At 35.6% G+C, this 12,467-nt stretch overlaps 1 protein-coding gene across 1 annotated transcript in view; it reads right to left on the reverse strand.

Moving 5' to 3' along the window:
• The window catches only part of Kcnu1 (potassium calcium-activated channel subfamily U member 1), a 147,395-nt gene that overhangs the window by 83,756 nt on the left and 51,172 nt on the right, over nucleotides 1-12,467 (reverse strand). The window contains 4 exon segments of the mRNA XM_047549678.1: nucleotides 3,916-4,068; nucleotides 4,487-4,556; nucleotides 5,676-5,758; nucleotides 7,127-7,232. Of these exon segments, the coding sequence (XP_047405634.1) occupies nucleotides 3,916-4,068; nucleotides 4,487-4,556; nucleotides 5,676-5,758; nucleotides 7,127-7,232 (412 nt within the window).

Consider the following 12,467-nt stretch of genomic DNA (forward strand, 5'->3'; position numbering starts at 1 on the left):
ACTGAGACTCTGAAACTGTGAGCCTCAAATAAACTTTTCCTCCTCCAAGTTGTTCTTGCCTGGTATTTCGATCAGAGCAACAATAAAAGCTACCTAAAACAGCATCTGAACCTCTGGTTGAGGATTAAAATTCTCTCTTGTTTATTTCTAATTTCAGCACAGTGGACTGTGTTTCTGAGTCAGTCACAACAATAAGATGGGAGCAATAATGTGAACTCTAAGTTGTCTCTCTCTGAATGTGACTGTTTAGGGCAGGGTTTGAAACATCTTGGTTTTCTGCTGATGAACCATATGTTACTAAGAAAAAATATTCTTGCCTTCTACCCAAAATAAGAACTGTTTATTGATTCAGATGAGTTTAAAGATCCAATTTGATGAATGGCAATAATAATGTAAAAATCAAAGACAGCAGTAGACTTCTAGAGAATTGGGAGATGTGAAGGAGAAGATATGTTTTAATAAAGGCTGAATGCAGACTAAGGGGAGGTTGTTGAGTAACTCCTCCTGGCCTTGGTGTAAGACCCTTCCTCATTCTCCCCACCTACTGACAAGAGAATTGTCATCACACTGCCCTGATAGGTACAGCACAAGTTCCTTACAGTCCACAGTCTCAGATGAAAAATCTGAATTTTCTATATAACACTAGAGCACTTTTGCTTCTTTTTAGTTATGTAGCATTAGGATTCATTTTAACATAATTATAAAACATGGAATATAATTTGCTCTAATTCGGTCACCAGTACTTCCCTTTAGCCTACCCTCCTCCCTTTCCTCCACCCTCCTGATCTTTCTGCTCTCCACCTATAGATTTTTTTAAAATTAATGTCTTGTGGATATACAAGATGATGAGATTCACTGTGGTATATTCTTATATGTACAAAAGAAAGTTAGGTCAGATTGATTAGAGAAAAAAAAGTATTGAGTGGGGGATGAGTTCCATTGAAATAGAAGAAAGATCAGTAAAGAACAGTGGAGCACTCCCACTGTGGAGAGTAATGACCACTTCAGAAATTCTCCTCAGATGGTTGTCTTGTGGTTTTAAAACTGGCCTGTTAAGGACTACTTATTTCAGATAATTCAGCATCTTGCCCTGGTCCCGCTTCCTCCACACCAAGACTCAGCTGAATCTTGCCATTTCCCAATCTCTTAAATTCCTCTCATAAGGAGGGTTTCCCTTGACAATTTATAACACCAATTAAGTCTAGATTATTAAAGAACTTGACTTGGTACTTCCAATCTAAATGTTTCAAATTTTGAAAGAAGGTAAAAGTAATAAACATGGAGATGGAGAAAACTTTCTGAGTTAAGAGATCAGAAAGGAAAGCAAGAGGACAAAATGGATTATGGATAGAAGAATCCATGAGTTCAAAGCTCTGAACCTAGAGCCAACTAGAAACACTCTTCATACTACAATTTCTCACAATAAAACAAATATAATTAAAACACATCAGATTGATTTAACGTCTTCTAATCTGAGTACTCATAAGTTTTATAAACATTAATTCATGATCTCGCTGATAAGTGGATGATGACACATAATGGGGGGTGGGAGAGGTTAGTGTTAGGGTTAGAGTTAGGGTTAGGGGGGCAAGAATGGAGGAAGGAAGGATTGTATAGAGGGAAAAGAGGGGTGGGAGGGGTGGGGGGAAGGGAAAAAAATAACAGAATGAATCAAACAACATTACCCTATGTAAATTTATGATTACACAAATGGTATGCCTTTACTCCATGTAGAAACAGAGAAACAACATGTATCCCATTTGTTTACAATAAAATTAAAAAAAAACATTAATTCAATATTTGGAAAACTCAGGTTGTGAGATTAATGATCCTCATTTTATTGATGGAAAAACTGAGGGTCAGGGAAGGTATGTACCCAATTTGAGAAAATTGGATATAAAACTCTGAAGTTCTGGTAACCAAAACAAAGTCAATGGGTTGTTACAGAATCTAAAGCACTAGAGTAGAGTGTATACCTTTAAATCTTTCCCTGATCCTGTCCAGTTTAGGATTTCTGAAAGAGTTTCAGACTTCATTAAAAAAAAATATATATATATATATACACACACACACATATGTTTACACACACATACACACATGTACATGTGTATCATAGCATCAAAGTCTATTTCCTGTTGCCTGTTTCCTGTTCTCCTAATGGCCATCTCCCCACCCCTTTTTAAAACAGTACTGGGGATTGAACCCAGGGTGTTTTATCATGGAATTACATCTCCTACCACTTTTCTTTCTTTCTTTCTTTTTAAATTTTGGAACAGTGTATTGCTAAGTTGTTGAGAGCCTTGATAAATTGATGGACTTGTCATCAAACCTGTGACCCTCCTGCCTTAGCCTTCTGAGTTGCTGGGTTTGTGCCATTTTGCCAGGTGGTTATCTCTTTTTATCTGTATATTACATTTATTTACATTCATAGAAAGAATTACAGAATATGTTTTGGTTAGCATTTTGCTGGCTATTGGATCTTTCACCTCTTTTGCTTTTCCTTAATAGCACTAGGGAAGGAACAGGAAAAGGTGCAAAAATCTGTATTTAACACAGGAAATAATTCCCAAAAGGAGACCAAGAGGGAAATGGAGTATGTGAAATAGCAAATGGAACTCAGAATTAAATGGACAGAAAGGTCACTCTCAGGAGGGTTTTGGAATACCAGGCCCAGCCAAGGGTTTGAACTACTCTCCTGGAGCATTGCATCAGAATGGCATTTGAATAATGTTTTAGTCAGCTTTCCATCACAGTGACCAAAAGGCATCACAAGAACAGCTTATAGGAGGAAAAGTTTATTTTGGCTCAGAGTTTCAGAGGTTCAGTCTATTGTGCACTGACTCCATTGCTCTGGGCCTAAGGTAAGGCAGAATATCTTGGCGAAAGGGCATGGTGGCAGAAAGCTACTCAGGACATAGAAACAAGGAAGCAAAGAGAGAGGGCTTTACTCACCAGGGATAAAATATAAACCTCAAAGGCACGTCCCCTACTGATCTACCTGCCAACCTTTCCACCAAGTTAATACATATTAGTGGATTAATCCACTGATTAGTTTACAACTCTCATAGTCTAATCATTTTACCTCTAAACATTCTTGCATTGTCAAGCACGTGAGTTTTGCGGGGGTACCTCATATCTAAACTATGACAGATGACAACACTTTGTGCTATAGAAGTTCATCCCAACAGTCCCTTTTAGGCCCTTACTTTGTCTCAGGAAAAGATATCAAAGACATGATGTGGGAGACCATGAGCAGATACCCAATAGTAGAGGTATAGCGCATAATGGCAAGATTGTGCATCCAGTAATTCTTGGTCTGCTCTTCACTAATTAACTATACAATCAACTTAGTTAGCTTCACAACCTACTGCTGGGATAATACCTTAACATATCAAGGGAAACAACACAGACACTAAGTACTCAGTCAGTGATTACTATTATTACTACTGTAGGGACTTTCTCAAAATAATCTGGAAAATCAGATTTTAGTTATTATTTACATCATATCAATTTCATTAACATAATTGTTGTATTATTTTGTATTTTATTTACATTTAAATATGACTTCACTATTAGTAATATAATCTATTTACATATCTACTTTTAATAACTCAAAGTGCCTCCAAATTTTGAATGCATCTACATTTATAATATCCTGAAATGTAGGGAAGAAGCAGAATGATGATTTATGTTTGCAGATAAATGCTGCAGAAATTAGGCAAGTAACTTCGTTAAGACCAAAGAAGTACCTGGAACTTCAGTCTAGCTCTCTCAATTTATTTTTGACTCAAGCAGAAATCAAATTTCATTTCTTGGGGACTTCTGGATTTCCCCAATTTTTTTTTTTCTATTTTTGATCCTAATATGGGGGACTTAGGAAAGGAGACAAGATTCAACATAGATTGACAAAATTACCTTTTTGTTTTGTTCAACAAATAAAGACGTTAGAAAGGTACACAAGCCTGGCACCAAACAGCCTTGGGCCATAAATCCAAGCTTTAATTCAGCAAAACAGATGATATTGTCTCCAGTACTCCAATTCCAGCTGGGAATCTTTGGCAGGAAAACCTGTTTCATGGTAGAAAGTAGGTCAAGCATTAACACACATACCTCAATAAAACTCTTGACAGATTTTATTTAATTTACCCTGAAATTGTTTACTCTTCATTCTTGGGAATAAATGTGGTGCCCAGGTCAATGGAATGATAAGAACAAATTCCACATTTGAAAGTAGTTAATGTTCAATTGCTCCTACTTTTAAAAACAAAAATAGCTGGAGTTGCAAAGTCAGGTCAGATGGCTTAAGGTCTCTAATTCTGATCCCAATTGACATCTTTAAATGATCAACAACCTTAATCATACTCCAAATTTCACCTATGATTGACAAATCTTTTCTAATTTGTAGATCCATTAGATAGTAATAAGATTCATGTAGCTCCACAGACCTAGCAGGGAGGAGGTTGAGTATGCGGGGATGTCACTTTACCTTGTTATGGGACTGAAGAATTTGTATGATGACTCTAGTCCTAGGGTAATAGTTCTTGATAGAGAGCACCCTGCAAAAACCATAATTACCCTCATTAGTGAGCTGTCATATTGACTTTGAATTATAATTCAAATCAGTTAAAATGACATGTGAATAAGTTTAGGAAAACTTAGCATATTATAAAATTCAGTATTCTGTTGTTTCCTAAAAATGTTCTATTTAATAGCATGCAAAGAAGAGTGCCATCATTTGGGTGGCTAAGTAAACCAAATCTTTGAAAAGGTCAGTGCTTGGGAAGAGAAGACTGTGGTCTTCTGGTACAAGCTCTAGGGAAAACATAAACACATGCTTAGCCTTTAAACCCAAACATAGTAATTACAAGAAAACAGATTTAATTGCTATTTATAGCTTGAAGTAGCTCCTAGAATGTCTAATTCAAGTTTCTTATTTTATGAATTAGGGAACTAGGATCTATTTTATACACACTGTATTATGCATGGTGCAAGTTCTCAGCTGTTTATTGCTATGTACGGATTCATCTTCAGCTATGTGTATCTATTTTGCTTTGGGGACTGGAAGCACAAGTGGATTAGGCACAATATCACTGCCATCATAATCAGTTGTCTTGTCTGCACAAGACAAGTTCCTCCTCCTATAAGCTCATAGTGAGAAGATGGAAACGCTAACTATGCATCTTAAAAATACTTGTCAGTATTCACAAGCAGATCACTGAACAGAAGAAAAGTTCTAATAAATAAAGGATATTAGTATTCACTAATGGGAATCTTTGCTTTTGAGGAGGAGAGCCTCTGTGTAATAAGGGTATTATCTAAACAGTAATCAGTTATTTTTATGCTTGCTTTTTAAATTCAGATAGCTAAAATCTATATGAAATACCTGGCACACAACTGTAATCCCAGTGCTTATGAGGCTGAAGCAGGAGGACTTTGAGTTCAAGGCCAGCCTCAGCAACGTAGGCCCTAAGCTACTTAGTGAGACCCTGTTTTTAAATAATAAAATAAAATAACAAAAAAGGGCTTGGAACATGGCTCAGTTGTTAAGTACCCCTGTAGGTCATATCCCTGATATATATCTCCTGTTTAGTCTTACGCCCTGAACTTTGTTTTAGTATAGAGGTAGAACAAAATATCAGCATTGGAGCATAAAAAACACAATGCCTGCTTCTTACCTCATAATATTTGAAGTGTCTTCAGCGTGTGAATCACTGCACAAGGGGTTGGCTATAATCAGGCAGGCTTCTGCATACTCCACCTACTCTTCAAGATGAAACAGCAACTGTCTTATTAATTACATGGGATATACTCCACTGCTCCCCCTCCACACTATTTTATAGTGTAATCATAAAATTGCCAACAAGAAAGAGAACATACTTGAGAAGGAGTTGTGATAAGGTTGTCTTTATATCAGGATCATGCAAATGCTGCAGAGCTAAGAGGACTGCAGCTGGTGGACCAGATCACAGGGTCTCTAATGTAGATGTGAGGTTGCTTTAAAATGGGCTAAGTACGAAGCAGTGTTTTTCCTGCCACCATCACCATTGTTTTGTGCATTTTGATGAGCAGTAAGACCTTTTCCAGCAACTACGTGTGTATGTATCTGTCTTTTAGGACAGCAGAGATTGAAGGCATGCTTGGCCCAAATAAGCAGCCATTCCATACTTTGGATTCTGAATCTTAAGGTTCTAGAAAATCATTGAAAATGGTGCTCATAATACCAAATGGCAAGAGAGATAAAGGCTACCCTGTATCTGTCATTTTTCTGATTCAAGTGTTTATATTTACTTTGCTTTAAACTGAAATGTGTTGATTTATTGATTCTATGAAACTTAGAACATGTCAAGAAGCTGGTTTTTATTTAAAACCAAACTGAATTAAAGGGTCAGCTATTGCTCCTTATTTATAGTCCCTTTCTTAATGGAATTTCTGTTGTTTTCCTTCATGCTTCTAACAAAGTGTAGTAGGATATTTAGGAGAAGTTTGTTAAAGCTGATGGATTGTTTTATTTTCTTTATTGGTTCTTTTTCATTATATATGACAGTAGGATTCATTCTGACAACTATAAAAGCATGAAATATAATTTGTTCTAATTTAGTCCCCAATACTTCCCCTTCTTTCCTCCTTCCCCCTGTTCCTGTTTCTCTACTCTACTGACGTTTCTGCTATTTACTTACGTATAAGTAAATTAGGTCTTGTGGATGTACATGATGGTGAGGTTCACTGTGGTATATTCATATATGTACATAAGAAAAATAAGTCATATTCATTCAACTGTCTTTCCCCATCCCATCCCTCCTTCCTTACCTTCATTCCTCTGTCTACTCCACTGATATTTCTTCTATTTTTTTCTTTACCCTTGTCACCAACTTATTTTGGATTAGCTTCTGCACATCGGATAAAATGTTCAACCTTTACTAATCTGTCTCCTGGTAAGAACCCTCCTTGGATGGTAAGATAACTTTTTCAGATCTCTGAGACTGATAAAACTATCATAGAGAACTTAAGAGAAATAATTAATTTAAATGTAAGCATTTAGAATAATAGCTGTTGAAGTAGCAGTGTACACTTATCATCCTAAATGTCAAAGTGTAGGGAAACTAGGATGAAAAGGACAAAATCTTACCGCAACTCGCCTCAGATCCTCCCACTTCAGTGCAGATCCAGAGATAAAAGTTGTATAGGCCAAGTAGCACTTAAATATAGTTTCCAATTCCAAAGAAGGAGTGACCCTGGATAAAGCAATGTGGTGACAATGATGGGAAAAAGATGACTGGCTTAATTTTAAAGGTTGTTGTACTTCTTTAGTGCACTTACTAGGACTCCTAATTTCCTCATAGAAAATATCCATCTTTCACTATTAATCCACGTGGTTAGGTAATTTTGACCCAAACTACTTAATTCCAGGGGCAAGTCTATAGCTCAGGCCTAAACAATCAGTGATATGAGAAAATACAAATCATGGTAGTGCCATAAAAAGAATAAAGAAATTACGAAGTATGAAAAAGTTCACTATGGAACCTAAAAATTCCGTTACTCAAAAGATAGAACACCTTAAAACAAATGTGAATGTCATATAATGGTTTCTAAATATATAAAGCAAAAATGGACAAAGTCAGGAGGAATTAAATCTGCCAATGTCATGAGAAATGTAAACAAGTCTCTCTCAATTTTGACAAATCAAGGAGAAAAAAAATTCAAATATTTTGAACATGTAAGTTTTATATTTATTAATTCTATAATCAACCTATAGAAAACAATTTTTCAAGGGCACAAAATACTCATTAAAATGATAATAAGCCAATAAAAAACACTTCAACAAATTGCAAAAATGTTACTATACATATTATGATCTCTGATCTAAATATATTTATTTTAGAAGTTCAAAAACAAAATAAATAAAAATTTTCTTCCTATTTAAAAGTTAGAAAAACTGATAAAAATCTTGCAGGTTAAGATGAAATCAAAATATTTCTTTAAATTATTCTTTAGAAATAAATTATGTTAAAAAAATTAAACATAAATGCCTTTGGATAAAACAATAGCAGTACTTTAGTGGAAATTTATAGATTTGAATACTGATATTAGAATAAACTCAGAGCAGATCAACAAAGTCAAAAGTTGCTTCTTTGAAAAGTAACCTAATGTTTTGGGCAAAAATGATAAAATAGACAGAGAAAAAAGAAAGGACAAAAATGACACATAAATTGAATGAAGAAGACATCATACATATAGGCAAAGGAAATGTCATAAGAAAATGAAATAAATTATACACATAGGATTGAAAAGAAGGAAATAAACTGCCTTTATTTAAAATGATCTGATAGTTTACACTGAAGCACCTAATACTACTACAGAAAAAATAAAAAATAATAGAGAAATTTATGCAGATTAATATACAAAAGCCAATTCTGTTCTTCTATATCATAGAAATAAATATACACAAACACATATATGTACATAATTGTATATATATGCTCTCTACCGAAAACAAAACTATCCCATATTATTAAGAGATAATAATTAAGAGCTAAATAAATGGATACCCATAGTCTAGGCAGATTTGCAAGGAGTGTAGCATGAAGAAATCAATTCTGAATTCTAAAGTTTCAATTAGATTCACATCATATTTCTACATTTTTTTCATAGTACAGTGTGGTGGGTGAGACCCAGGGCCCAGGGTTAAGCCACATGCATCCAAAGATGGCGACTGGCAGAGAGCCAAAGGGCGTGCTGAATGCGCCTTGAGAAAAACAGGAAGCGTTTACCATTGGCTGTATGATAATTAGTTCAGCCGCCTAGGGCGTGGACAGATATATCTTACATGTATGCTTGAGCTCGTGATCGCTTGACCTTTAAAAGGATTGGATGGACATATCTGGTTACAATTGCATATGCTTATATATTGAGGGTGTTATCCGAATAAAGTGGAAGCTGCTTCTTGAACTTCTGAAGGGTACGTGTCGCTTGCCCCACTGGTTGGTGGCAAGCAGAAGTGGCGGCAAGTGACAGTACAGGATAAAACAATTGTAAAATTTATATGAAAGGTAATGGGACTAGAAAAGTTTGTCAGTTTTTGCAGAAAGTGAAAGAAATAAAGAAAAGATAGAACAGCCTAGGATGTATAGGGTTAATTGGGAAGCTTCAGTAATAAAACATTTATTATTAATGTAAATATAGATTAATTGAAAACATAGATAGTAAAGAAAACACCTTTTTTTTAATTGTAAACAAATGGGATACATGTTGTTTCTCTGTTTGTACATGGCGTAAAGGCATACCATTTGTGTAATCATAAATTTACATAGGGTAATGTTGTTTGATTCATTCTGTTATTTTTTTCCCTTCCACCCACCCCTCCCACACCTCTTTTCCCTCTATACAGTCCTTCCTTCCTCCATTCTTGCCCCCCTCCCTAACCCTAAATCTAACACTAACACTAATCCCTCCCACCCCCCATTATGTGTCATCATCCACTTATTAGCGATATCATTCGTCCTTTGGTTTTTTGAGATTGCCTTATCTCACTTAGCATAATATTCTCCAGTTTCATCCATTTGCCTGCAAATGCCATAATTTTATCATTCTTTATGGCTGAGTAATATTCCATTGTATATATATACCACAGTTTCTTTATCCATTCATCAATTGAAGGACATCTAGGTTGGTTCCACAATCTGGCTATTGTGAACTGAGCAGCTATGAACATTGATGTGGCTGTATCTCTGTAATATGCTGATTTTAAGTCCTTTGGGTATAGGCCAAGGAGTGGGATAGCTGGGTCAAATGGTGGTTCCATTCCAAGTTCTCTAAGGAGTCTCCACACTGCTTTCCAGAGTGGCTGCACTAATTTGCAGCCCCACCAGCAATGTATGAGTGTACCCTTCCCCCCACATCCTTGCCAACACCTGTTGTTGCTTGTATTCTTGATAATCGCCATTCTCATTGGGGTGAGATGGAATCTTAGGGTGGTTTTGATTTGCATTTCTCTTATTACTAGAGATGTTGAACATTTTTCCATATGTTTGTTGATTGCTTGTAGATCTTCTTCTGTGAAGTGTCTATTCATTTCCTTAGCCCATTTGTCGATTCAATTATTTGCATTCTTGGTGTATAGTTTTTTGAGTTCTTTATAGATTCTGGAGATTACTGCTCTATCTGAAGTATGATTGGCAAAGATTTTCTCCCACTCTGTAGGCTCTTTCTTTGCATTGCTGATAGTTTCCTTTGCTGAGAGAAAGCTTTTTAGTTTGAATCTATCCCAGTTATTAATTCTTGCTTTTATTTTTTGTGCTATGGGAGTCCTGTTGAGGAAGTCTGGTCCTAAGCTGACATGTTGAAGCTCTGGACCTACTTTTTCTTCTATAAGATGCAAGGTCTGTGGTCTGATTCCGAGATCCTTAATCCATTTTGAGTTTAGTTTCGTGCATGGTGAGAGATATGGGTTTAGTTTCATTCTGTTGCATATGGATTTCCAATTCTCCCTGCACCATTTGTTGAAGAGGCTATCTTTTCTCCATTGCATATTTTTGGCCCCTTTGTCTAGTATGAGAAAATTGTATTTATTTGGGTTTGTGTCCATGTCCTCTATTCTGTACCATTGATCCACCTTTCTATTTGATACCAATACCATGCCGTTTTTGTTACTATTGCTTTGTAGTACAGTTGAAGTTCTGGTATTGCGATACCCCCTGCTTCACTCTTTCTGCCAAAGATTGCTTTAGCTATTCTGGGTTTTTTATTCTTCCAGATGAATTTCATAATTTCTTGCTCTATTTCTGTAAGGTACATCATTGGTATTTTAATTGGAATTGCATTGAATCTGTATAGCACTTTTGGTAGTATGGCCATTTTGACAATATTAATTCTTCCTATCCAAGAACATAGGAGATCTTTCCATCTTCTGAGGTTTTCTTTAATTTCTTTCTTTAGTGTTCTGTAGTTCTCATTGTAGAGGTCTTTCACCTCTTTTGTGAGATTGATTCCCAAGTATTTTATTTTTTTCGAAGCTATTGTGAATGGGGTAGTTTTCCTCATTTCTCTTTCTGAAGATTCATCGCTTATGTATAAAAATGCCTTAGATTTATGTGCATTGATCTTATATCCCGCTACTTTACTGAATTCACTAATGAGATCTAAAAGTTTTCTGGTGGAATTTCCTGGTTCCTCTAAGTATACAATCATATCATCAGCAAATAGGGATAGTTTGAGTTCTTCTTTTCCTATTCGTATCCCTTTAATTTCTTTGGTCTGTCTAATTGCTCTGGCTAGAGTTTCAAGGACGATATTGAAAAGAAGTGGTGAAAGAGGGCATCCCTGCCTTGTTTCAGTTTTTAGGGGGAATGCTTTCAGTTTTTCACCATTTAGAATGATATTAGCCATGGGTTTAGCATAGATGGCCTTTACAATGTTAAGGAATGTTCCCACTATCCCTATTTTTTCTAGTGTTTTGAGCATGAAGGGGTGCTGTATTTTATCAAATGCTTTTTCTGCATCTATTGAAATAATCATGTGATTCTTGACTTTAAGTCTATTGATATGGTGAATGACATTTATTGATTTCCTGATGTTGAACCAACCTTGCATCCCTGGGATGAAACCCACTTGATCATGGTGCACTATCTTTTTAATATGTTTTTGTATGCGATTTGCTAAAATTTTGTTGAGAATTTTTGGGTCGATGTTCATTAAGGATATTGGTCTGAAATTTTCTTCCCTTGATGTGTCTCTGTCTGGTTTAGGCATCAGGGTGATATTGGCTTCATAGAATGAGTTTGGGAGGGTTCCCTCCTCTTCTATTTTATGGAATACTTTGAGAAGTATTGGAATGAGCTCTTCTTTAAAGGTTTTGTGGAACTCGGCTGAAAACCCATCTGGTCCTGGACTTTTCTTTGTTGGTAGGCTTTTGATGACTTCATCTATTTCATTACTTGAAATTGGTCTATTTAAATTGTATATGTCCTCCTCGTTCAGTTTAGGCAATTCATAGGTCTCTAGAAACCTGTTGATGTCTTCGAAATTTTCTATTTTGTTGGAGTAGAGATTTTCAAAATAGCTTCTAATTATGTGTTGTATTTCAGTTGTGTCTGTTGTGATATTTCCTTGTTCATTCCGAATTTTAGTGATTTGGGTTTTCTCTCGTCTTCTCTTTGTTAGTGTGGCTAAAGGTTTATCAATTTTATTTATTTTTTCGAAGAACCAACTATTTATTTTGTCAATTTTTTGTATTGTTTCTTTTGTTTCAATTTCATTGATTTCAGCTCTGAGTTTAACTATTTCCTGTCTTCTACTACTTTTGGTGTTGGTCTGTTCTTCTTTTTCTAGCGCTTTGAGCTGTAGTGTTAGGTCGTTTATTTGTTGAGTTTTACTTCTTTTATTGAATGTGCTCCATGAAATAAATTTTCCTCTTAAGTACTGCTTTCATAGTGTCCCAGAGATTTTGATATGATGTTTCTTTGTTCTCATTT

The sequence above is a fragment of the Sciurus carolinensis genome, chromosome 4 (genome assembly GCF_902686445.1).
Source record: "Sciurus carolinensis chromosome 4, mSciCar1.2, whole genome shotgun sequence".
Lineage (NCBI taxonomy): Eukaryota > Metazoa > Chordata > Mammalia > Rodentia > Sciuridae > Sciurus > Sciurus carolinensis.